The sequence below is a fragment of the Poromitra crassiceps genome, assembly GCF_964638095.1.
Source record: "Poromitra crassiceps genome assembly, chromosome: 10".
Taxonomy (NCBI): Eukaryota; Metazoa; Chordata; class Actinopteri; order Beryciformes; family Melamphaidae; genus Poromitra; species Poromitra crassiceps.
In genome coordinates this window covers 54833327-54860960 of record NC_139631.1, presented here as the reverse complement: position 1 = coordinate 54860960, position 27634 = coordinate 54833327, and the positions used below count along the sequence as shown (strand labels likewise).

The window sequence follows — 27634 nt, the reverse complement described above, 5'->3', positions numbered from 1 at the left end:
AAAACGATATATTTCTGGACAAACTTTCACCAATCTAATAGGCTATATTTTTCTAGCTGATGCGTTTAGTACATTATTTTCACTTTGATCTTGCTATAGTGTAGCGTATTTACATGCTTGCAGTATTGAAACTGCAGTTAGATTGGTTTGAGAAGCATAATAATATGGAATAATAGCCTATAATGCAGACAGACAGGCTGGATGAAGGGAGGGGGGGGGGGGCAGAGCGTTTGGCTTTCGTCTGGTTTTGCGGGATCACTGGAATTGGAGCTAAAAAGGCAAGCGTGCGATTCGTTTATTGCACTTATCCAATGAGCATGACGGTGCATAATTTTACGCCTAAAAGGCGTGGTTGTAATGCTTTGGGCTGCATCTAGCGCCAGCACGACGATATCAAGTGCGCCTTTCCACGCCCACTGCTTTGATCTGCGCCTGCCGCTCGGCCTAGAAACTGCGCCGATGCAACGATAGGGGCCATTGTGTCTATTTGCAGGATGCTACAGGCTATGTTGATCACATTGTGTCTATTTGCAGGATGCTACAGGCTATGTTGATCACATTGTGTCTCTTTACAGGATGCTACAGGCTATGTTGATCACATTGTGTCTCTTTACAGGATGCTACAGGCTATGTTGATCACATTGTGTCTCTTTACAGGATGCTACAGGTTATGTTGATCACATTGTGTCTATTTGCAGGATGCTACAGGCTATGTTGATCACATTGTGTCTATTTGCAGGATGCTACAGGCTATGTTGATCACATTGTGTCTCTTTACAGGATGCTACAGGCTATGTTGATCACATTGTGTCTCTTTACAGGATGCTACAGGCTATGTTGATCACATTGTGTCTATTTGCAGGATGCTACAGGCTATGTTGATCACATTGTGTCTATTTGCAGGATGCTACAGGCTATGTTGATCACATTGTGTCTCTTTACAGGATGCTACAGGCTATGTTGATCACATTGTGTCTCTTTACAGGATGCTACAGGCTATGTTGATCACATTGTGTCTCTTTACAGCAGGGGTGGGGAACCTTTTTCATATCAAGGGCCATATAAATTTTATAAAGTCCTCCAAGGGCCATACTATTATGAACACGTGACCAGAGATGCAAAAAAAAGACAGAAAAAAATGTCTATATAACCACTGTGTTACTGAGCCTCAAGATTGCTGTATTTCTACATGTCAGACTCACCTAATGCGATGGCTGGAACTGTTTCTCTTTGGCGAGGCGTCTGATGTCAGCTGGCAGTGATGATGATGCTACTCGAAGCTGGTTCTCCAAGTTTGGGTCAGTCAGTCTTGAGCGGTAGCGAGTCTTTGCAAGAGTCAGTTTTGAAAAGAACTGTTCACAGCGGTACGTTGTCCCAAACAGAGATGCAAACTTCAGGGCGTGTCTCCTCAGGATGAGAAAATCCTCAGCACGAACGTACAGTTTGTAGAAGTCCAGCAGAGACAGGTTGTTGTACTTAGCTTTGAGCTCGTTGTTGCTTTGCAGCTCAATTATTTCCATTTGGACGTTGTCTGGCACATCTGCTGGTTGCACATTAAACGGCGTAGCAAACATGTCCAGTTCTTTTTGTATATTTTTCACATCATGAAACCTCTCATCAAATGCCTGAATGAGTTGTGCATGCCACACTCACCAGCATATTCTGTTGTAACATCAGGCTTTTGTTCTTGCAGAGTGGGAAAGTGCACAGTGTTTCCCCTTTCCAGTTGTCCTTGCCACAGCCTTAACTTCGCTTCAAATGATTTCACATTTGAAAGCAGGGAGCTGATGAGCTGGTTGGGACCTTGCAGTTTGACGTTTAACTCTGACAGGTGCTGGGTGATGTCCACCATGAAGGCCAAATCACTGAGCCACTTGCCATCACTGAGCTCCAAGACAGGTTTCCCCTTCATCTCCATGAACTGTTTGACTTCTTCCCGCAGTGTATAAAACCGTGCGAGCATATTTGCACGACTCAGCCATCGCACTTCACAATGATAAACCAGATCACCGTACTCTGACTCGAGCTCGCTGAGTAGCTCCTTGAACTGGCGGCTGTTCAGCCCTCTGCTTTTGATGAAGTTTATGGTGGACACGACGGTTTTCATCACGTTGTTAAGCTTCAGGGATTGTGCACACAGATTCTCCTGATGTATGATACAGTGACATGCAACTAAATCACTTGGATCCAGACTCAGACGGCTCATTTCTTTTTTGACTAATGCAGTTAATCCTTTTTGCGCACCAACCATCGCGGGTGCGCCATCAGTAGCGATGCCGCTCAACTTCTCAAATGGCAGTTCAAAATTGTTCATGGCCACAACAACTTGACTGAACAAATCCTCACCTTTGGTAGTGCCGTGCATGGCTTGCAAAGACAGCAGCTCCTCCTTCGTCTCAAACTCGGCCGTAATCCCACGCACAAAAATGGCAAGCTGCGCTGTGTTTGTGATGTCTGTTGTCTCATCACAGGCCAGAGAAAAATACTCAAAGTCTCTTGCAGTGGCCTTCAGTGTTTTTTCAATGTCTTGTGCCATATCTGTAATCCTGTCTGAAACCGTTCTTCGAGACAAACTGACGCTTTGAAATAATTTCACTTTGTCGGGCGCGAGCAGCTCCGCCGCAGCGACGAGACACTCTTTCACAAACTCTCCTTCAGCATGAGGTTTCAGCTTCTTGGCTATTAATTCACTCACGACAAAACTTGCACGCGTAACATTCTCTCCGTCAGCCTGTGGTCTTGTGAAAGTTGCTTGCTGGGCACCCAAACTCCGACGAAGAGAGTTGATTTTATCCACACGCATTTGTCCTTTCAACTCGACGAGTTTAGCATGTTTCGAGCTGTAGTGGCGCTCGAGATTTGCCTTTTTCATCACTGCCAGCGCCTCGCCACAAACTAGGCACACTGGCTTGCCTTTCACTTCAACAAAGAAAAATTCGTTTGTCCATTTTTCCTGGAATGCACGGCATTCTGCATCTACCTAACTTTTCTTGACAGTCGCCATTTCATCACTTGTTAACACTGTGTGCTCGTCTAGTGTCAACCAGGTGTCAACACACAAAGTCACGTACCGGTCACATGCTGCGTTCACTGACCCTGACGTTGACTCGGACATTTACAACAGTCTGTTTTATTTCAGAAAACTAATGGCTGTCGGTCATTGTTTCGTTTCCCTGTTTTTTTTTTATTCCTACTAGTCTAAAATGTAACAATTTTATTGTGTTGCGGGCCGGTTCAAATGGCCTCGGGGGCCGTATACGGCCCGGAGGCCGGACGTTCCCCACCACTGCTTTACAGGATGCTACAGGCTATGTTGATCACATTGTGTATCTTTACAGGATGCTACAGGCTATGTTGATCACATTGTGAACCCACATGAAGTCGATCTTTGAGCCAACTTTGTTTAGAAGTGTGAATTTGTGGGAAAATGTTGGTTAACAATGATTAAGTATGAGTATATCTCCTCAGTGGTTCCCACATAGAGAACTGGCACTCCATTTTGAGGAATGGACTGGTTGTGGCCTCCAACACAAGACTCCAGGTAATAACCTTCAGTGATTCCCAAAGTGTGGGCCGCGGCCCACTGGTGGGCCGTGGAGGTACTGCAGGTGGGCTGTAAGGTGGAGAGCACATTCTAAAAATAGTTTTTATTAATTTTTTAACGTTACGTCCCCCTGTTCTCCTGCCTCTCAATCATTTGACCTATTTTCCTTGCATATAGAGTGTGCAGGAGCCAGGGCAGCCAATAACATGCATTTGTTTGGGTCATTTGGTTTTGGACAACCAATAGAAATACAGTATCCACAGATAGAAGAAATCTGACTCTGCTCTCTGCTGCTGCTCTTCTAGTTACTTTCGCTTTCAACATAGTGATTCAATCCATAGTAAAACATGACACATGCATTGCTACACCTTCAAAATGAGTTTTTCTGCTTTGAAAACCACTTGATTCAGGTCCATTCCCTGCCTACCAACACGAGGGTCGCAGTTTCGTACCCACGTGTTACCTCTGGCTTGGTTGGGCGTCCACACAGGCATGATTGCCTCTGTCTGGGGGAGGGAAGCCGGGTTGGGGGTATGTGCCATGGTCACTGCGCTAGCGCCTCCTCTGGACGGTCAGGGCGCCTGGTCAGGGTGGAATGGAACTGGTGGGAATAGCGTGATCCTCCCACGTGCGACATCCTGCCGGTGAAGCTCCCCCTGTCAGGTGTAAAGAAGCGCATGTGTCGGATGAAGCATGGTGCTAGTCTTAGCTCTCCCCAGATCGGCAGAGGGTGGGGCAGTGACAGGGGTAGCAGGGGGGGAAATTGGCCAAGTACAATTGTGGAGAAGGGGGTCAGAAAAAAACTAAAATAAAAAAACACTTTATTCAGCATTTTTGGGTTCCTCATGATAAAGAAACCACCATTTTCTAAAAATTGATTTTCTATTGCGTGTATGGATTTACAGTTCTGTGGGTTCATAGCGATCTCCATGTGACCTACGTAAATGGGCTGGTCTCATAGAGGTGATTGTGCTTGAATTTTTTTTTTTGCCAGGCAACACTTTTTAAAATCTTACAGTATATAGGCCATTGGTGCCCAAATTCTTTCCCATGAAGGGCCAAAACTCAATTTGGGTGGAGGGCCGAGGGCCAAAAATAAACGTTGTGGAATTACATTATAATGTATTGTGTTTTATGGAAAATTAACATTCTAAATCTAAAATAACATTTCAATATAATACTCTACTTTTTATCTGTTTGGTAATTGTAATAATTTGCAATTGGTTATATATATTTAAAAAAACATCTGCATTTGTGGGGAGCTTAAAGGAACACACTAACACATCACTGGTCCACACTAACTCAAATCAACTCTCAATAACTGTCAAACTATTCATCATTCATCTAGTTTGACAGTTATTGAGAGTTGATTTGAGTTAATGAGTTATTCATTTGAGTTAGTGTGGACCAGTGATGTCACTGGTCCACACTTTAACACTCAATAACTGTCAAATTAAATGACAGACTTCAAAACCGTTTACAGTTTTCTGATATACTACTGATGTTCTAATGATACAATGCTGGTTGAAAATGGGCGGAGTGTTCCTTTAAACATTTAATCAGTAAACACCCAGTTAAAAACAGTTGTATTTTCAATCAAGAGAGAAATTTGACTTACCGGTAATTCACAACTTGAAAAATCCTCAAGGTACTTTGAAAATCAGCGTTATTGTCCATCTTTTGTAAACAATTCGCCATGACAATTTGCAGGGATGCAATCTCAGGAGTGAACACAGTATCCGCAGCCACATTCAGACACTTTCACAAAGTCACCACATGAAAAAGCTCGTCCACCCTTTGCAATCAGTGCAGATATCTGATAACTTGCCTGAGTTGTATTCTGGATAAAAACCGGGGGGGGGGGGGGGGATCCCAAATCCATGACGGGCCAAAACAAACCGAGCGCGGGCCAAACTGGTCACATTGCCCAAATTGGTCAGCACTGATATAGGCAAAATGATGAGTATAGTAAAACGGCCAAAACGGCCCAAGAAAATCATGATTTCATCTGTAATTCTGTCTTATTGTTATATTATTATTCTGTCTGCTTTATGTTGTAAAGCTCCATGGTGCCATCTACGGGAATGGGATCTATCTCAGCCCAATGTCGAGCATATCCTTTGGCTACTCAGGTAAATACTGACACAGCACAAGATTTCATGTGCAACCAAGGCACCAAATAAACGCCTGAAAAAAAGTTTGGAAATGTGTTTGGTCAAGCATATCTCTGTTGATACTGTATCCTCAGCATTGCCTGTTCATTTGCCTTTGCAAAGACGCCCCATTTGTATGGATCATGCATTTGTGGGATGAGCAGCACAGCTGATTATATGGGTGGGGCCCAAGTGAAATGTGGGAAATGTTCCTGCCAATGTCAAACAGTACTATCCTCTTGTTGGTATTGACTGTTGCTTTGAGTTGTTTGGGGGATTGGATGATTGAACTCTATCAGTAAGGAACAAACAAGACATATCAGCAATTTTACACTTTAGTTATTGAACAGTCAGTCAAACACAAATTTGCAAACTTTGTTCTGAGGGGACAGCAATTGTGTAGGTAATTGTGTATGTGTGTGTGTGTGTGTGTATATATATGTATATATATATATATATATAATATATATATAGGGATCAACCAATTGTTATTGTTTTGTCTATTTATTTATTGGTTTACTGATTTATTTGCGGATCAGGGATGAACAAAAAGCAACAGAAAGTTACTTCAAAAGATGAAACGGCAGCAAGCAGCAAGACAAATCTACATTTACAGGTGAGCAGTATAATACTAATGGTCACTTTACTAAGGAGCAAAAAAGAATAAAAGAAAGTGTTTCTCATGTTTTCTCTGTTTTCTCTTTACAGTCGCAAAAGAAAGGCCAACATCCTCAGTTCTTGCAGAGTCGAAATCTGAAGTGCATAGCCTTATGTGAAGGTAAGAGATGACATCACCACTCCAGCCTAAAGAGAAGGCCCACCTGCCTTCAACCGCAGCAGTGCCCTTGAGCCAGGCACTGTGGTCCAGATTCACTGCATTACAAGGACAATTTGAGCATTTTTTTGCACCTTAGTTGCAAGAGCCCCTTTACTTGACTTCATCACCAATAGTAAAGGTAAATGGCATGCTTCAGCTGTAATGTAGGGTTGTGGCGCTGGGCGGTTTCCCAGAGGCACACGGTCTTTGAGTTGACACTGGTGTTATTAGCCCCACATCTGGAATACCGTTATTTTGTAATCCAAAAAATAAAATAAATAATAAATAATATAATAATAAAATAAAATTTTATCCCATTTGTATCCCCCATTAGTGCTAATTTAATTTATTTATCCTGGTTGCTGCTCCACCCTCTGACGATCTGGGGAGAGCCAAAACTGGTTCCATGCTTCCTCCGAGACATGGGCAGTAGCCAGCCACTTCTTTTCACCTGACAGGGGAAGCGTCACCAGTAGGACATAGCACGTGGGAGGATCACGCTATTCCAACCAGTTCCCCTCCCTCCGAACAGGTGCCCCTAACGACCAGAGGAGGCACCCCTTCAGCGACCAGGATATTGCATGTTTTGGTGTGGGGTTCCTATATGAAGGAAACCCCCAGGGGGCACGGGGAGAACATGCAAACTCCACACAGAAAGGCCCTTTTGACGACCCCACCGGGGCGGTGGGCACTCGAGGGGGTTAGGGGTGTCAGTTAAATGAAAGTAAAATGAACCGAAAACTGACATCCCTAAGCCATTACAATCTTTCTTTGCGAGCCAAAACGTCAGTGGAATGATTTGCTGAACAGAACACATAATGAAGAAGAAGAAACCAAAAAGATCTTTATTTTAGGGGCAGAGAGATACGTCGGTAACACTTTATAATAGCATTTAGTCGTAAGTCATTTATAAGCCTTTAGTTAATGATGAACTAATCATTTACCAAACATTAATATACATTTGTATATTATGAATAAGTGCTATGTTTACATCACAAATGTGTTGTAAGTCACCTATAAACGTTTAGTGAAGTATTCCTCACCTGTCGTAAATTATGTGTAAATCATTTACAATTAATTTACAAGGCTTTCTGCATCACCCCTAGTTGGTGACACTGGTGGTTAGTTTGAAAATGTCTGAATTTTCCATTCTCTTCCAGTGATCACTTCCCCTGACCTGCACAAACATGGAGATATCTGGGTTGTTCCCAACACAGACCATGTCTGCACAAGATTTTTCTTTGTGTAAGTATTTCTCAATCCTATAATAAAAGTGCCTAGGCGGGCGGGCGGGTGGTCCGTCTACACGGAGGGCGGGTGGTCCATCCACACGGACAGTGTGAGTCATGATTTGCGTCACGTTTTGTGTCATGGACTGATGAGCATCAACACCCCTATGCTATTTGCCTTTCTATTTTAATGTAATTGGCACCAAATGGCTGAATTCACATGAAGAAATCGCTTGATCTCTCTCTCTGTGTGCGTGCTTGAGATGAAAGAAATTATGAATTAGTTAGGCTATTATGGCTTTAGATAAGAACGTGCATGCGTTGTCTCCTTTCTTCCAACAGGTTTCCCAATAGGTTAGAGCCTGGATTGTGCGTGCCATTTTGTAATTGTAATAGAGATAGACTATACATATGGCTGCGAGCCTGCGACGAACAGTAGCCTAATATCATTTCATAAAATTAGACCTAATCATGTGTGATCAATCAATAAGCTATAAGGTTCATAAGATATCGGTGCTGCTATATGTGCGTAAAGTGACTGCTTTTCTGGCCCATGCTGATGCATGTTGTTCATTATGCAAATGAGTGCAAAATGGACATATAAACACATCATCTATTCACCTTATTCTTTGCCCATACAGGGACGCTTCTGCATGACGTCATTTCGTAATCGTCTTTCCGGTTTTAAACACGGAAGTAGAGTACGCCTACCGCAGTCATTTAGACTTGCCAAAAAGCTGTTTTCAAGCTAAAAAAAAAAACCCAAACAGTGTTAAAGTTTTAATATTTGTCGGGTGAGAACGTAACATATATGTGACCAGTTTATCAGAATAACACCTATTGGAAATCTTTAACGAGCAGCGAGTACTGGGAGCGCTGACTGTGCTGACACCGGTCGGACTAGCTACAGTATCTGTCAGACCCTACTGTAGTTAGGCTACTGGCAGTGAGAAAACACTGTTGACGTGCTTTTGTAACTAACGTTAAATGTCGACCGGGTACAGCCATCGGCTCCTCGCAGCAGTAACGTTATGAACATGTAACTGAGGTTGGCCGCAGTGTAGCTTAATTCTGAATGTTGCCAAACTTCATTCATACAGACGTTTTATTTTGAAAATGGCCGCCAACTTGCGCTGAACCGGAAGAACAAATACGTTGCGTCGAACACGGAAGAGAGAAAAAGTGGGCGTGGTGAATAAGGTGAATACAAGAGGCTATAAATGATGAATGAATGTGTGCGTAAAAGTGCATTCCAAGAATTCCATGCAGTAAATTAACGATGATTGAACATAACCTATATATGACAGTGGGATGAGTGTAACAGCATCTGATAATGCTGCATAATCAAAGCAGTGCTGAAAGGGCGCACTGCACTGTATGCTGTGATATTCCCGTGTGTTTGAAATTAAATTAATTATGTATTAAGTAGCCTATTAGGGTTTAAATCAAAACATAACATATATTAGGCTGTTTACAGGAAGAACACTCATATTAACACTAGTTAGTTGGTGATTGCCACGAATCAACACTATCCGGACAGCTCCATGGTGCTGAAAGAGCACACAGGCTACTTCCCAAGCATGGGGGGAAAACACGAGAAAACAAACATTGTTATATCGAGATAACGAAATAAGTCATTATCACAATGAAATGGTAATAAAATAATAAACACGTGGCCGTTCTCGGCTTCCGTAAGTTCACATCATTGCACATTTAAAATGGCAATTTACAAAACACAAGTTGAGAGGTATTTGTTTGTGGATAGTAGAACAAATGTGTGTCTCTTATTTATAGATTATTTGTCAATAGTATTGAGTCCAGTATCTCTGCCTTAGTAATGTGTAACAGTACCAGTGTGAGTGTATAACATGTACCAGTGTATCATGTATAACATAGTGTATCATGTATAACAGTACCAGTGTGTCAGATCTGAATTTGCTTTTTGCTTTTCCTTGGTTAGTTATGAAGACGGGCAGGTAGGAGATGCAAGCATCAATACACAAGAGCACAGCATCCATGGGGAAATCCTGCGAGTTATCGGCAACCAGACGGCCACAGGATGAGCAGATCCACAGCCTCCTCCACCTCATGCCCACCACCAGAGGGAGCCCTCCAACCCACCTGGGATAACAAGAGTTCTCTTTCATGTCAAGACTATCTCTCGTGTTGTAGTCCAGTCCGAGTCCGAGTCCTGGACACATTTTCAGGACTCGTGACTCGACTTGGACTCGAGCATTCATGCATTCAGACTCGGAAGTTGGAAACGAGGACTTATTTTGATAGACTGTTTTGCAATAGGCCCTAATAATTCGGCATAATATATTAATAGCTACCGTATATTAATACAGTGACAATCAATTTTGCGCAAGGGCTGGCACGAGTGTTCCACCTACATGCAGATTCACACTCATGTTCAGTAGGCTCACTCCAGGCTCTGACTCACTCATGTTCAGTAGGCTCATGTTCAGTAGGCTCACTCCAGGCTCTGACTCACTCATGTTCAGTAGGCTCATGTTCAGTAGGCTCACTCCAGGCTCTGACTCAGGTAATGGGGACTCAACTCGGACTCTTCTTTGGCGACTTGATCCGACTTGGGCTCCATCTGAATAGGCACTCCTCCTCCCAACTCCTTTTCCTACCTTTTCTTTGACCTCGCCGGAAGTAAAACACGCAGTGCCCCCCCCCTCCCCCCACGTAGGCTACATTAAGCTCCTCCTACTTGCCAACAAATTAATGTTTCGGTCACCAGTGGCATATTCCTGAAAGTAGCTGTCAAGTGAGGGTTGGCAAGACCCTCCCCTGCAGCTACAGGGCAGAGGACAGAGACCTGCCGCTGCGTGTCAGAAAATAAGTGATTTACAGGACGTATAATGCACGCATTACACATGCCACTGTTTCCTGTCCCAGGCCGATGGTCGGCGCCTTATATTTGTAGTGGATTGATTTCAAAAATTCATTTTCAGGGTGAGGCTAAAGCATAAATAAGGCTGGAAATAAGGTCCAGGTTGTAAAAAAAAAATCCTTTAAGTGACTTTTGAGTTCTAAAAAGCGCTATATAAATGCCATGTATCATTATTATTATTACTACTCAGGCGGAGCACGGCCAGACGAAGCACAGCACACTCTTTTCTGTGTCCCCTAACTTCTGGCTTAGTCCTGCCTGCTCTGTTGGGGAACAGGGTCTTCTGAACATCCACCCATGCCCTTCTGTGCATGGGGACTGTTGCTGCTCATTGCCTATGCTCCACCCTAAGGTCTGGTCCAAAGCCCATGTCAGTCAGTCTACTGAACTGCGCCCTGCCACTCAGGACTGAGTTGGTAGTCCCGTCAGGTGTCAGACGTAGCTGCCTTGGGCAACCAGTCTGCAAGGGGTTCTCTCATTGAGACTATTTCCCGAACTCCTGGAGGTCAGGTGGCTCTCCACCCATTTACAGCTGGTCTTAGTGTCTGGTGGGGGCCTGCTAAGCCTGGGTGTGTACATACTGCATTTCATATCTGCTTCATTTATTGAGCACAGGGGTAACTCTGGTGGTGGTACGTCTCATTCAAACTCAACTGCCAATTCACGAGCAGCTGGGTCTGCTTGGTTTTCTCGCGTGTGTCTTATAGAGTCCCATGGGGAGAGATAGTCTCGACACGAAAGAGAACAGTTGGTTACACTGTAACCCAGGTTCTGCAGCTACAGTAAGAGCCGCTCCGAAATGGTGCCAATCAAGGTTAACCGAAGAGGCCACGCCTGCGTGCTACTGATATAGCCTCAGCTACTGATATAGCCTCAGCTACTGATATAGCCTCAGCTACTGATATAGCCTCAGGCTAATCACGTTTTAGAGAGTATAATCCATGTCAGCTGCCGCTCATCAGGAATAAACCGATATCTACATTGAAAATGTAGTGGGGAGAGATAGTCTCGACACTCAAACGTTTCAGTCACTTAGACTCTCGTTTCAGTCAAGGGTCCAAATCTTCAATAGCTACAATGTTGAAACCAGATCTGGAAATAAAGTGGGAAGCTCTGTAGAAAGAAAACATTTTTCTAGGTTTATATGTCAAATGAAAAATTCTCTGAAGATGACATGCCTCAGTGTAACTGCTGGCTGACTTTACTTTTTTAGAGAACATTTAAAATGGTAGAACTCTGGTGAATATTTTGAGACTTTTGCTGGTAGTATGAGGCCTTTTCAGGAACTATAAGATGTTTGCATTTCGAAAAGGTACCACTTGATCTTGTTTACCTAAGAGTTGTACCTTTTTAAAGTACAATGTACTTTCTGTATAATGGAAGTGTTGATATGCACTTTATTTTTTGAATGTAATATATTTGTGGTCAACTGGTCATAATCTGGGGAAAAAAGCTTTTTCCACTGATAAAAAACAAAATACAAAACAATTTTATGTATTTTCAACAGGAGTAAATAATATTGAGGGACACAGAAATTTGAGTTGGACTGCAATTTTGATTTAAGTACCCAGTTCGATATCAGTAACCGGATATCTACTGTAACTGACTATATAAAACAAAAGAGAAAAGGTAGCAGAACATATTACAAGGTGTAAGTCATATTGTGAAATATATTATGGCAGATTGGAAATGGGAGGCATCTGCATCTGGATTTAAGATTCCTTCTACAGTCTGCCAGGTCAGCACGGCCCCAGCACTGCCCCCTACAGGTGTGATGTATACAGGACAGTTGGCCAGGTCAGCATTCCAATAAAGATCTCAAATCAATCAAAAGGCAGCCTTACATTTCACATTGAACTTTGAATATTGGGCGGCTGTAAGGTTCGCTCTCTTATTAACACAACAGGCTTTTTTAAATGGCTCTTTTGATTCTGGGTATGGTTTTTCTATATTCATGTGTGTTTTCTGCTTGTTGTTTATATCTTGCTGTGCTTTTAAGACCAGTCAGAAAAGTGAGTATGCCCCTTGTACTCATTGTATTATACAGTATATACATTTATTTTTATTTGAGACCAGAGAGTATTCAAGCAAACAAATGTCAGTATTTCATTGCAACATACAGTATGTAATGTCTTCATTGAGTCATCTTAAAGAGAGTGAAACATCTATGCTGCTGTGGATTATGAGGACAATAAATAACAGGATATATATATATATATATATATATATATATATATATACATACAGGGGAGGAAAGAAGAAACCAACTGAGTGGAGTTTAAGACTGAGGCCTCTATCTTACACTCAACACGGCGCAAGCGGAAATGCAAGTGTCATTGCTAATATTGCTATCTTACAGCTGCCAATTAGGGCTGTGAATCTTCACTGGCCTCACGATTCGATTACGATTCAGAGGGCTACGATTCGATTCGATAACTATTATCGATGCATCTCGATGCATCTTAAATCGATGCATCACTTTTTCCCGAATACATGATTTTTTTTCTCACTTTCTTTTTTCTCACTGTGTGGCTACTTTTAAAATAAAAGTGCATTTAGAATTGCATTGTATTATGATCCATAATTAAAATAAACAACTGCATGTACTTCCATTATATTTTATTTTATTATATAATTTTTTATTTTTTTATAATCGATTTTTGACATTTGTGAATCGATGCAGAATCGTGCAGGTCCGCATCGCGATGCATCTTATAATCGATTATTTTTGACACCCCTACTGCCAATGCAATGCCGCGCGCCGCCACCGTGGAAATAGCGATTGCATTGGGTCCATCTGTGCACCATGGGTTGGGCCGGTCTGAAAAGGAGGTGTGGTCAGGAAAAGTCCTGGCATAGTGCCATCTTAAGATGAAGTAAAAGCTGGTCTTGTCTGTGCAGTATTTCCCTGCTTCTTAAAGGACCTGTTACACATGACGGATGCACAGCAGCACAGAAACGTGCCAAAGAGTCCAACTCAAAACATTACAATGTGAAAAATCATGTGTACGTCACAAAATATCAGGGTTCCCACATCTTCTTCACCATCAAATTCCAAGGACTTTCAAGGCCCAATTCCCCAAATTCAAGGACCCAACACGGCCTAGTTTTGAGACATGAATCAAGGCGAATTACTGTTACAACACTGAGAATTTGTATGAGCACTAGCAGAAGCTCACATGCAATTAAAAAGAGAGGGTTGAATGTGTGAACACTTCTCGACTCTGCTGTTAGTTGCAATTGCAAATGACAGAAATCCACCGACTGCAACGCTTGTTAGAAAATATCACTTGTGGAGAGCTGAGTGGAGGCAGAGCGACATTTGATGGAGGCGGCCCCCTCGTAATTATCGATGCAGGAAAACCCCAAAGTTAAAACTTCTAATGACTTGATTTTTATTTTTCAACTTCACAAACTTTCAAGGACACGTGGGAACCCTGTATTAGAAACCTCTCACTCACACACACACACCATGAAAAATACAACTCATTTATTGATTTTGCAGCAGGTGCTGTCCTGAAAATGAGAAATGGACAGAGGAGAGGTCTAACTTACAGTACAGGTCCATCGGCAAATCATGTTGCTAAAAAGATCTTTAGGAATTTAGGAAATGTTTCAAACTCTGTTCTTCCAATACATGTTGACATTTGAACTGTCCAAGGCAGCAACCTCTCAGAGTGCTGCTGTGACAGCGGTGCCTGTGGACATGCCGATCTGTAGGCTACAGCCTACATCAAAAGCTTTAGGCAACTTAACCCAACACCATTTGTCAACATAGCGCCTTATAGAGTACCACAGGAATAACATAGCGCCTTATAGAGTACCACAGGAATGAGTCTGGAAGTGGCACTTACGGTTCATACGTGTAAAAAGCACTTACGGTTCATACGTGTAAAAAGCACTTCCGGTTCATACGTGTAAAAAGCACTTCCGGTTCATACGTGTAAAAAGCAATGGGATTTGTGTCGGGGGATTTCGTTGAAATGCATGAAATAACAAAAGCTTATGAAACAGCAAAGTGTTCAGCAAGATCATCTTCACAAACAAGCAGCACTTTTATGACTTTTGAAGCGTAAATGTGTTTTTTAAAGGCGCTTTTCAGAAAACGCTTAAAAAGGAATGAGTCCCCTCGTCTCAAAGTCAATGGGATTTTTGTATGGGGATTTTGATTAAATGCCTGAAATAAGGTATGTGGTTAACAAAAGTCTATTAAACGGTGAACGTTGTGTTCAGCAAGATCATCTTTACAAATGAGGCCTATTTTTATGATTTTCAAACTAAATGGGACTTTTTAAAATGGCGATTTTCAAGAAACGCTTTAAAAGTCATAAAAGTGGTTTGTGTCGATTATCTTGCTGAACATGAAGTTCGCTGTTTCATAAACTTGTATTAACCACAGACCTTATTTTCAGGCTTTTAACCCAAATCCCCACTCAAATCCCATTGAAAAGGTCTCTTGACTGAAATGTTGTATTTCTGTCATTGATTAAAAGTCTTGCTTAAGTGAATTCAGTGTGCGGGAGTCTACTACTTCTATGACTTGTGCTTTTCCTCCTACGCACCTGACGCACATGGTAGTGTGGCCTCTCAGAGACGAGGAAACCAGGAAGTGCATGATTAGCTCAGTTGGCCTACAAGACCTCATCCCTGCGGTACTGTATATCTGACAATTTAAAAAGATGAAAGGATATCAAGCAGATCAGGCTCCTCAGCTGATCTTTCCTGAATCTTTGCTGGCGCAAACGTGCAGCCTCCGCCATTTGAATAACACTACCAACATACAGGCATATCTGGCTTTTAAAGGGGATGTGAGAGGACACTGATTGGTTGAATTGATGTTATGCCCAGACCACACCTCTGAATAATTCAGCGACTTAACCCAGGGCATTAGTGCCGTGCACTCGGCACAAGGCAGCACAAAGTGGAGAATTAGCCCTGTTCAAATGCGCTACCACCGTCCCCTACCGCCCCCATGACCACCGTCCCCTACCGCCCCCATGACCACCGTCCCCAACCGCCCCCACCATAGGGTGTGGTCAGCAGTATAGTTTATTTCATTCAGTTGTGATTAAGTGTTGTTTTAATCTGGATGTTTTACTTTGTATTCTGCACAAATCTAGTGAGAAGTATGCTATTTAGCATTTTGGTGCCTTATATAAATTGCAAAATGGTAAATATATGACAATATTGTACATAATGTAAATATTGCCACAAGGAGGCCAAATATTTTCCGTATTAAGTTTTTACAGCGATTTCCTTATTTTGCAAATGAATTGGGTTTTTGGCTTTTTACAAGTTATGAAAATAGTAGCTTATGTACTTGTTTATGTTCATTAAATTCAAACTTCCTGAGAAATCACTGCTTCTTTATTGTTGTTTCTTAGTGCAAAGACCTGTTTCTTAGACCTGTGCCAAGGTGTTTGGGCCAACTGCAGTGGTCTAATGTAACAGTCAATACTTTGTTACACTACTCAAGTATTTTTTGGGGGGATTGTCTGTGCTTTACTTGAGTAATTATATTTCTGTCAACTTTCACTTGTACTCCAATACACTTCCTACTCCATTACATTTCCCATAAGCGTCGTAGTCGCAAAATAAAATCAGGAGAATGTTGGTAGCCTACAAGCAAACAGGTTTGTTTGAATCAGCGCTCCCAGTTTGCAGGTTGCGTTAATCACGATCCACACTCCATTCCAGTTGGTGAGTGTCACACACGCAACGTCATTTGCCAACCACTATAAAACTCAATTTCCACTCAAGCCATTTCTTTTGCTTGCTTTTTTATTAACATGTACTTGTACTTTTACTTTCAATACTCAAGTAGCCTACATTTAATATCAGAAAATTACTTATGAACAGTAAATATCAGATAAGATACTTTAAAACTTTTACTCAAGTAATTTCCTAATATGTGACTAACTTCTACCAAAATCATTTTCTGGACAGCTGTACTTTTACTCAAGTGTGACTTTCAGGTACTTCATCCACCACATTTCAACCATGTTTGATGAAGAATTGTATTAGTCTGCTAAGCAAACAAGTAGCAGTGAGTTAATTACAGCCAAACCAGGCATAGCCTACATGCGTGTATCAAAGATTGATCAGACCATTACAAAACTGATATGCTTACTCTTGTGATAATCAGGGCGCTAGATGGTGACATGTCTAGTTTTCTCCTCTGTTTTGTGTATGAACAATACTTTGCAAACATATGTGTTGTATAAATATATTATTTAATGTGATTATGATACTTGCTAATGTCTTGTGTATTTTATTCCTATGTAGATGCACTTTTATGATGAAAACTGCAGTACAGTAGAAAGTATTCTTTATGGAGACGATGGGTACTTCTGTAATGCTGATCAGTGCGAGTGCTATACAGTATAGCTGATTCCCATTCATACCAGTCACAGTGAATAATAGCCTCGCCGTAGAGACCCTTTTCACAGCAGCCATTTTGTGTCTCAAAGGCAGGGTAAACACAGGTGCAACTACAACATTAATCAGGGCCCCGGCAGAGGAACACCTAAATGGACTGCAAGTTGGAAATCATCATTAATGTTTTGGTTACACCTGTGTTTACCCTGCCTTTGAGACACAGATGTCTGCTGTGAAAAGGGTCTATTGTAGCTATGGGGAGTGCTGCATTGGGTCAAAAAAGCAGTGAGTAAAAAAAGAATGAATGGGTCAAACATAAGAATAAAGTAACTGTCCAGCTCAATTACCAAAGGAAGTCAGTGGCACAGTGGCGCAGTCAAAATGAGCATCCCAGGCACTCTGATATTGAAAATCCTGTAATTTAACAGGCACGTAAGAGCCATGAATTAATTTACTGTGAATTATAATGAATTGTTAAAATCGATTGTTGTATGCTGGTTTATATTGTGATACTTTTTTGGTTATAAGTTTCGTTTGTTAATTCAGTTTTGCAGTGATTGATAGAATTAGCCAGGTCACATGAATGGGGTGGTGACACACATTAAGTTAATTGATACACCTGTTCACCTGCTGCTGGTAGGAAAGAGAGAGGAGTGATACACCTGTTCACCTGCTGCTGGTAGGAAAGAGAGAGGAGTGAGTCGTTTCTGAGCGCACCCCCCCTGCTGTCCCAGTCATTGCTCCACCCCCCCTGCTGTCCCGGTCATTGCTCCACCCCCCCTGCTGTCCCGGTCATTGCTCCACCCCCCCCTGCTGATCCGGGGAGAGTTGTAGACTAGTAAGACTACATGCTTCCTCTGACACGTGCAGTCACCAGCCATTTCTTTTCACCTGACAGTGAGGAGTTTCTCCAGCAGGATATGCTATTCCACCCAGTTCCCCTCCCCCCGAACAGGCGCCCCGAATGACCAGAGGAGGCACTAGTGCAGCGAACAGGACTCATACCCTTAATCCAGCTTGCCACCCGCAGACATGGCCAATTGTGCCTGTATGGACGGCTGACCAGGCCGGAGGTAAGACGGGGGCTCGAACCTGTGGACCTTGTGCACTACCCAGACGCTCCAGCTGCACCACTTCTGAAAAATGTCTTCCATACCTTCTGATCTTTCAGATGAGTTACTCTATTCCTTTGACTTTCAGTTCATCTCCAACACGTTGCAGGTAATCTGGATCTGGGTACCCATAGCTGCAAACAAACAGAAAATGCATGGGGCTACTACAATGTCATGATAATGATGGAAATCAATATAAATATGATATTTAATCATATTGTACATGTAAGTAATGTGTAGTCAACATATATAAATATTATATTTAATCATATTGTACATAATTTGTAGTCAACATCTATACAATGTAATGGGACCAATGCAGAAAAAAATATCTTACCATGTTGGGCCTCCATGTGTGGAGGTTTTGTGGTGAATATCGTTCCATGTGACCAGGTTGCTCCGTCCAGTGGTAGAAGATTGGCCCACGGTGAAGACCAGGCGCTGGTTGAAGGCTTTCCTCAGCAGCTGCAGAACCTTCTTACCCTCTGAGCAGTCTGGGAGATAAGCTGTACGTGATGCTCCTTCATACCGCTGGCCTGGATTAGGATGCTCCTCCTACAGTTAAAGGTGGTGCACAAGGTCTCAATCAATACACTAGTCTGCTTGGTGATGTCATGTCCTGTCTTGGTGATGTCATGTCCTGAACTGGGAGTTATAGAAAGCCAAAGTGACCGCCTACTTCCTGCTTCAGCATCTAAAAGATATGAGTGGTGGAGCATGGCCGAGACCATTTTTTTTTATCCTGTTTGAATTGTGCCATTAAGTCAGTGTTGGGAGTAACTCGTTACTAAGTAACTTAACTACTTTTTGCAGTAACTAGTAATCTAATTACTTTTTCAAATGTAGTAACTCAATTACAGTTACTGAAACATACGTTTCAGTTCAACATTTAGTTTTGTAACCGCTCAATCAACTACATCTCTCGTCTCACACAATATACACCAAAACACCAACACGGCTTGGTGGGAGAGACATCACTTATGCGACTGGTTGTGTGTAGTCTCTCTGATTTATAACAGTTTTACCACAAACTGCCACTTTCTTGACTTGCAAAGTTATCTTTTAAATTGACAAACATAGCGGTATGTATACCTCATGACACATGAGGTATACATGAGGTATGTGTACCTCATGACAAAGGGATGTATACCTCATGACACATGAGGTATACATGAGGTATGTGTACCTCATGACAAAGGGATGTATACCTCATGACACATGAGGTATACATGAGGTATGTGTACCTCATGACAAAGGGATGTATACCTCATGACACATGAGGTATGTGTACCTCATGACACAATTAATGGCGGTTCATCCTTGGGGGTGTCCCAGGAAAGAGCGGAATAATTTATTTTCACTATAATTCCATCCATAAGTAACACAATGACAGAATGCATGACTGCACTTTCTGTAATAAAAGCTTACCGGTAAATCTGATCAGATGGGGGACCCTAGTACAAAATCTTGTGAAATGGGGGTCCGTGGTCTAATTTTTGTCAGTATAGGGGTCCTTAACGTGAAAACGTTTGAGAACCACGGCTAGAATACTCAAGTTAAGTAATGTATTCTAAATACTCTGGATTACTTTTGGAATACTTCCAAATCGTCTCGGTGAGCCCATTTGTCTGGGTCACTCTGAATGTGGTCGCGACGCACACTGATGTTGTGAGCTTCTTCAGCAGATTTTAGGTTTGGCGAGTGACATCAGAGGTCTGTCCGCCACGTGGCGCGTCCCAAAATAGTCGTCATGTAATATTAAAACTGTGTGTAGCCGGCTAACATGAGTGCTTCCTGAGGCTGTTTCATTCTGGCTCTCCCGTGTAGGCTACCAAACGTGACTCTGGAATGAAATGCAGTCGTCAATTTAGCGGAGGTAAATTGACAGCCTACGTCGGGCGAATCAATCAATGAATCAGTCGCTCGCACTTGTTGCCAACACTCGTATGATACAGTATATATGAGGAGATAATAGTTATCATGTGTGTTTTGGTGCGCAGCTGGCTAACACGAGTGCTTTGTGAGACTGTTTCATTCTGGCTCTCCCGTATAGGCTACCAAACATGACTCTGGAATGGAAAGCAGTCGTCAATTTAGCGGAGGTAAAAAGCGTCTTTTAACCTCTGCTAAATTGACAGCCTACATCGGGCGAATCAATCAATGAATCAATCGCTCGCGCTTGTTGCCGAGCTCGTATGATGAGGAGATGAATCAAAATGCTTACCACCAATAAAGCCGAAGGGGAGCCGAGAACGAGTGCAGGAGAGCTAACGCAGGTGCCAGGTGTGAGTGGGAGAGAAAGGTGCGTAGCCCAAGTTGTGCGCTGTCTGCACACTGACACAGTTATTACTTTTAGCTGCGTTTTTTTTTTTTTTTTTACAACAATTTAAGCTCAAGATTGACTTGACATGTATTGATAAGATTGACTTGACATGTATAGATTAATCAATCATCAATCAATATATTAAAATAATTTGCTTCAAATTTGACTCTGGCCTCTTATTTAAGTGTGTATAGACCTTATTCGATTGACGTCACTCACGTACGGGGCACACCCACTGCCGCCATGTTGTTGACATAGCGCAGCAGTTTTAAGTGACAGCCTATGTGAGAGCAGCGTTTATAGGAAGCTAGCCGCCGTTAGCGTTACCTGTATCGTTCCTGTTGTGTTCGGATGGTGACCTGCGTTAGGCATGGCTGTAGTAATGACAGCAATAAAGTCCCCGTGGTTTGTTTCTATCTCTACCGTCCACAGACGTGAAGGGAGGGAGACGGAGGATACGTCAGCAGCACATGAGATGTGTGGATAGTTAGGAGAGACAGGTGAAATTTTCTGACAGCTCCTCACAGCAAAGTCTGTTCACCTCGTTTTTTCTTTTGTTTATTATTACAGGCATTAACGGCAGCATACAACAGAAACAACAATAAGGCCGTTACTATAGTTGTCAGCTGCAGGACGGTATGTCAACAATATGGCGCTGTCCGGGGTTAGCGAATAAGGTCTATTCGTCAACGTAATACCTTATCTACTCGAAATGTACTGAAAAAAATGTATATATGGATATACTGTATGTGACACCGAAATGCGTTTTTTTTCGGGGGCCGGTAAGAAATATGCTTGGCGGGTAGATTTTTTCCATCTACCCGCCACTGGCCGGTGGGTCAAAAAGTTAATTTCGGGCGCTGACAGTAACCCTATTCAGAATACCACCAATCTAAAAACTGTAATAAGTTAGTCATATTTTGTATTTGAAATACATGTATTCCCTTACTCCCCAACCCTGAGGACAAGACAGAACAAGCAGAGCAAAACCATACACCACAAGTACACAACAGGGTGTGTTGAGTCTACTGAGGTAGAACAAGTCAAATCAACTCTCAATAACTGTCAAACTAAATGAATGACTGCAAAGCTATTTACAGTTTTTTATAATAATAATAATAATTGATTGGATTTATATAGCGCCTTTCTAGACACTCAAAGCGCTTCACATATCAGGGGAGGGAGGGGGAGGGAACTCAACTCATCCACCACTGATGTGTAGCACCCACTTGGGTGATGCACGGCAGCCAGTTTTCTCCAGAACGCTCACCACACATCAGCTATCATGGTGGAGAGTTGAGGACTGAATGTGTCAATTAAGTAATGAGGGATGATTAGGTGGCCAAGATTGAAGGAAGGCCTGTTTGGGAATTCAGCCAGGGCACCGGGGTTACACCCCTCAGGGCACCGGGGTTACACCCCTCAGGGCACCGGGGCTACACCCCTCAGGGCACTGGGGCTACACCCCTACTCTTGTGAAGAGTGCCGATGGGATGACCAGGGATGACCACAGAGAGTCAAGACCTCGGTTTAACGTCTCATCCGAAGGACGAGAAGTTAGTAGTTTTGATAAACTACTAATGCTGTAATGATACAAAGCTGGTTGAAAAGCGCCAGTGTTCTTTTAACCAAGTTGTTTTGCTTGATGTTGAGCCAAAACATAACCAATGTTTAAACATAACCGCAACATTTTCAAATTAACCGACGCAAGGCGTCATTTTGGGAGTCAATGGAAATCGACTTATTCTCTGGTTCCAGTATGAGGACGTGTTCTGTGACAAAGATAACATTGTGATTGTGTACTGCTACTTACCTTTTGGATACCACTTGGAATGTAGTAATGAATGATTATTGTGCCACATTTCTCATATCCAGGCAAAGACGACTTGTCTTTGGTGACGTCCATGATCCCTCCTTCGGGTTGACTTCCTGTCAAAGTGCCGTAGAGCGCGCCGCATGTCGGACAAACCGGCTTGTACTCAAACGCCTGTTTCAAGCAGTCCCTGCAAAACGAGTGGCTGCATCGCAACGTCTCCTTCTCTGTTCTTTTCATGGCATCCATACAAATTGCGCATGCCTCTTGCTCCGGCTGTTTGCTGGAAGAGAGTCTGCTGCTTAGAGGATGTGTTGGACTAAGGAACTCCTCCAAGGCAACAATTTGCACAAAAGCTCCCATCGCTGTTGCTTCAGATTGACCATGTTTTGGTTGGATAAGGAGCTTGGGAAATCTTCTCTGCAAGTCTTTGAGGTCATGCGGATCTACAGTGACAGATTTCACCTGCAGGTCTGAGGCAATTCTTTGGTAGAATGTAATAAATCTCTCTCTGACAAGATCAGCGTGAACTGAGTGCATGTTGCTATGGCAACGTGGTTTGAAGGTGACAGTTGTTTTGCCAGTAGGGTTATTGTGTGGTGACCTAAGGCTATGCTGTGTCTCAATTGAGAAACGGTTTCCCTGAATTCTGTTAAGTTCCTTTGAGTGTTTTTGCTCAATGTAGGCCAGAACAACTGCAGCTACCTCAACTGGTTTTCCAGGAGTGGAGATGTGGTCATCCTGGTGATTTGTTTTGCCATTCTTGTCACTAGTGGAAGCTCGCCTTAGAGTAGACAGCTTGGTGAAGACGCCATCCATTTCCTCATAGGAGCCTGTGACTTGGTAACAGGATCCTTTCTTCTTGGTGTTGTAATCTTTGAGAATCTCCCTGAGCTGTCTTGTATCTTTGTAATCTGCTCCATCGACAGTGACGCTGACCTCTGTGATGAACTACAACAAGACAACAACAAAAGGTTTGAGTTAGCTGCGTGATGTATTCTATAGAGTATGTTGCATATACCTTTTACCATTCCAAGGCAAGGCAAGTTTGAACCAAGTTACGTATAGCACATTTCATACACAGAGGAAATTCAAAGTGCATAGGATGGATACAAAGAAAAGTGTGCAGAGTAGGGATGCACCGATCGATCGGCACGTGACCGGAAATGGCCGATTTTCACGTGATCGGCCTCGATCGGTGATCTGTTCCGGTCACTCTAAATAGCCGATTCTGTGAGCCGATTTTCACATGACGTGCGCGCAACTCAAAGCATCGAGACAGGCACCCAGCCACCACACCACACACGCCAGCATACCTTCCTCGTTGTGGATTTTTTTCACCGTCAGTGAAGTAGACAAATCTCGCAGTTTGTCACACATGCAAATCGAAAATAAGCCGTGGAGACAGAGATGCGGCCGAGTCCCGCTCGGCTGGAGTCCAATCTGAGCGGCTCGCTTCACCTCACTGGCCCCCCTCTCTCTGCTCTCTCTACCCGGGAAGCAGTGCTGCTGCACCCGGCCACAGTGCACAGCCGACTTGGCGAGGTGAACGCGAGCATTGTGTCCAGTCCGACCTGCCTTCTCCATTCCACATCAGCGCTGGTGCCTCAGCCTGTCAGTCATGTTGTAACGTTGATACAGGAGAGACTATTTGTTTCGTATTGCAAATAGAATGACGGACATAATAATAAAAATGCATCGGACTCACAAGTGTGCAAGGATTTCTGTGCGTAACGATATTTTTTCAGATGGCAGATAAAAATATGCATACCAAACTTCGGACTGTGTGTAAACTCCGCCTGATATTCATACTGAAGATCGTTACTGTAACTCATAAACTCATTTCCCCTCTACTCAAGAGGACTGGTCTGGAGCCAGTCTATAAACTCCTTGTCCATGGATCATTTTGTTCTGTTGCACCTGTTTTCTTTTGGAAAAGTAAATGCATGATAGCTGTGGGATATAGGCTATTGGATTTAATTTAATTTTTGTATTCATTGTATTTGCACAAAAAAGCTCTGTCCAGTAGCCTAACCTGGAACACTTTTATTTTGAGATGTGTTTGAGTGAGATGGTCCTACTTCATGCAAATGATAAGATAAGATAAGATTATTTGGATCCCCATTAGATGTAAGAATTGTTCTATGAATCTTAATTTTCAAACAAAGTTACAAAAACGTTTGTGTAGGCTGTCAATTGTTGTTTTTAGAAAAAAAATCGGAATCGGCAAAAATCGGTATCGGCAAGTCAGACTATTCAAAAATCGGAAATCGGAATCGGCCAAGAAAATGGCAATCGGTGCATCCCTAGTGCAGAGTGTTTCAAGTAGTAACAATACACTCAACTCACAATTCGATATGATTCATGTATGTATATATTATATATATACACACACACACACACACACACACACATATATATATATATATATATATATATATATATATATATATATATATATATATATATATATATTTAGAACACGGCTCTCTTGAATACTCGATTCTGATTGGTCAATCAACAAGATTCACCGGTCATTATTTCTCAACAACCAACCGCTGCTCTGCCACACCTGGATTAATCAGTTGATAAGAGCTTTTTGTCAGCAGACACTACTAATTAGGCCAACCAGTTGCAGCTGTGGTGTCTTGTGTGCCAATTACGAATGAAACCGCTTTGTCGTTGAAAACGCTATTAAAAAATCTATTTGAATAATTATTTTTGTCAGATTATTGAATGATTTAGTTGTAGGCCGTGTTCTAAGCGGGATAATGTATATTGAGGCGGTGATTACTGGGAAATAATGACCTTCAGGTTAATGATTAAGCCCTCCACTGCGGGCTCAATCATTCACCTGTCGGTCATTATTTCCCCCGTAATCACCGCCTCAATATACATTATCCCTTACATATATATATGACGAATCAGCGTGACCGTGACGTCACTTGCCACCCAGAAATGCGGAACCCCGCGGTAGTTAATAGTTGTGTCAAACAAACGTTAATATCTCAAAAACTATACATCACATCGCTTATATTTTGACATTCTGAGTAGGATTAGCACAAGAGTTTGATGTATAATATATGCATGTCGTGTTAAAGTTGTGTGAACTGTCGCAGTTTTAAAAATGTAAACAGAGTCAAGCCGGCTAGAGCAGACACTCACGCCTCGCACGCACCACTTGGGCTCCATAGGGTTCCATTGCCGTTGCCACTCAGTGAAGCGGTTTGTTTACCAAAATGCTGCTCGGCTGATCCCTCGTATACCCACCCCCAATTAACTTAGTTTTAGCCTAAGAGTTAACTCGTTTTCCTTCTCACCAAATGGCCACATTCCATCAGGTTCTGCTTGTGGTTTCTCTCTGACTTTTCCATACGTTCTCGTGTATGTGTGAGCGCCACCTTGTGGCTCTTTGCTGGTTCCTCCCTGCTCTTTAGAGCAGCAGGTGTCATTGTTCTAGGCTGATTACTGCTGCTGGCCTGTATCATGCCTTTCACTGTCTGACTCATTGCTTGACATTAGACCGGAAGTAACTCCAGAATAACCTTACGAATAACTCGGCCTAACTTACCTCCATAGTGACAGACCGACGCTCCGGTGTCTCAGATAATGTCTGCTTCAATGGTTAGAGAGCAGTGCGGAGCTGCTGCTGGCAAGCTAAGCTAACACGAGGCTAACAACAGAGCACAGTTTCACTTTCGGAGGTTACTTTCAACTTGTCTATACTGCGGCTGCTGCCTTCATGCGCTGTCGGAATTTTCTTTTTAACGGCAGCCCTGATTAAAGGAAAGTTCCACTGTGATCGTTTGAGTATAGGTCCTCCTCACGTGTCGTAAACTCACCAATCTCACAGCCTAACAGTGGGTTCATGAACATTTAAGGTTATTTAATTTAAGGGATTACTGGTTCGTAGAGTTTAGCCTACATCCTTGCCCATCTCGCCCGCAAATTGCATTCATGGCTTATTCCACTCGGGGGGATTTACGAGGAGCACCTGAAGGCATCAGTGCTCCATGCGCCAGCAGTACCCGCCTCCGGCCACCAGAGGTCAGTGGAGCAACGCTCACTGATTGTCTGGGGGGTGACGCCAATGGTGGAATAGTAGCTGATCTTTTACTATTTACTACAGTAAAAGTAGCAATACAACAATGTAAATATGCCAATGCAAAATTATAAATGTTATTCTTTCCTTTGTTATTGTCATCTATAGTGGTTAACACAGTTTGTTAAGTTAAGTTAAGTTAAGTTATCCTTTATTTATCCCCTTGGAGAAATTCATCCTCTGCATTTGACCCATCCTCTACTAGGAACCTTCCTAGAACTAGGAGCAGTGGGCAGCCACTGTGTAGCGCCCGGGGACCAACTCCAGTTCTTTTGCCAGTACCTTGGTCAGGGGCACTGACAGGAGTATTAACCCTAACATACATGTCTTTCTTGATGGTGGGAGGAAACCGGAGCACCCGGAGAAAACCCACACGGACACGGGGAGAACATGCAAACTCCACACAGAAAGGACCTGGGACGGACCGGGTTCGAACCCGGGACCTTCTTGCTGTGAGGCAACAGTGTTAACCACTGAGGCACCATGCCGTCTTTTGTTTTTTTGATTAGTTTGATTAGGAAATGATTGTATCTTTATTCAAATATGTGCTTTGATTAAAAAAAAATACTAAATTTGTAACTTGAGTTACTTGACAAAGTAACTGGTATAATATTACTGACATCCTATAAGTAATAAGTTATATTACTGAGTTACTGCTAAAAGTAATATATTATATGTAATATGTTACTTTTGTAATGAGTTACCCCCAACACTGATAGTAGGTGATCTTTTACTATTTACTACATATTACATTACATTGTTGCATTGCTACTTTTACTGTAGTAAAAACCGTTTTTACTACAGTAAAAGTAGCAATGCAACAATGTAAATATTAGGCTACTTAAGTAAAAGTAGGCTACTATTGGCAGCAAAATGCAGTTAAGAGTATCAAAGTAAATGTAGGCTACTCATTATGCAAAGTGTAATTTAGAGTTTCATACATTGGAATAGGCCTATTGAATAAATGACATGCATATAGGCTATAGCATGTAGGCAGCATTTGAAAGTTATCAACGTGAAGTTAATCTTAACAATTTAGATATATTCTCGGTAGTCTAATGCATTTTCTTTAGGTAGGCTTATATTTTTTTATGATCTGAAAAGTATCTACACTATCGAGCCTAGCTGTGAAATAAATGGGCAATATTTTCCTCTAAAATATAGTGGAGTAGGCTATAAGTAGCCTACAAAGTAGCATACAAATTGAATGGAAATACTCAAGTAAAGCCAAGTACAGTACATTACCTCAGAATTGTAGTCT

General features: G+C 42.4%; 2 protein-coding genes across 2 annotated transcripts in view; one reads left to right on the top strand and one right to left on the bottom strand.

Moving 5' to 3' along the window:
• parp8 (poly (ADP-ribose) polymerase family, member 8) overlaps positions 1-15983 on the top strand; it is a 70861-nt gene extending 54878 nt beyond the window's left edge. The window contains exons 21-26 of the mRNA XM_083645094.1: positions 3469-3541; positions 5607-5676; positions 6237-6313; positions 6406-6475; positions 7675-7759; positions 9704-15983. Of these exons, the coding sequence (XP_083501220.1) occupies positions 3469-3541; positions 5607-5676; positions 6237-6313; positions 6406-6475; positions 7675-7759; positions 9704-9806 (478 nt within the window). The 3' untranslated portion in view covers positions 9807-15983. The remainder of the gene's footprint in view (positions 1-3468; positions 3542-5606; positions 5677-6236; positions 6314-6405; positions 6476-7674; positions 7760-9703) is intronic.
• A 2005-nt stretch (positions 15984-17988) lies between these two features.
• LOC310783251 (uncharacterized protein) lies at positions 17989-25930 on the bottom strand. Its single transcript, XM_083644074.1, has 4 exons — positions 25843-25930; positions 22272-23222; positions 18473-18690; positions 17989-18269 (listed from the first exon to the last, which is right to left on the bottom strand). Exons 1-4 carry the CDS (start codon positions 25846-25848, stop codon positions 18200-18202), a joined length of 1245 nt encoding a protein of 414 aa, XP_083500200.1. The 5' UTR covers positions 25849-25930; the 3' UTR covers positions 17989-18199.
• Positions 25931-27634: the final 1704 nt, after the last annotated feature.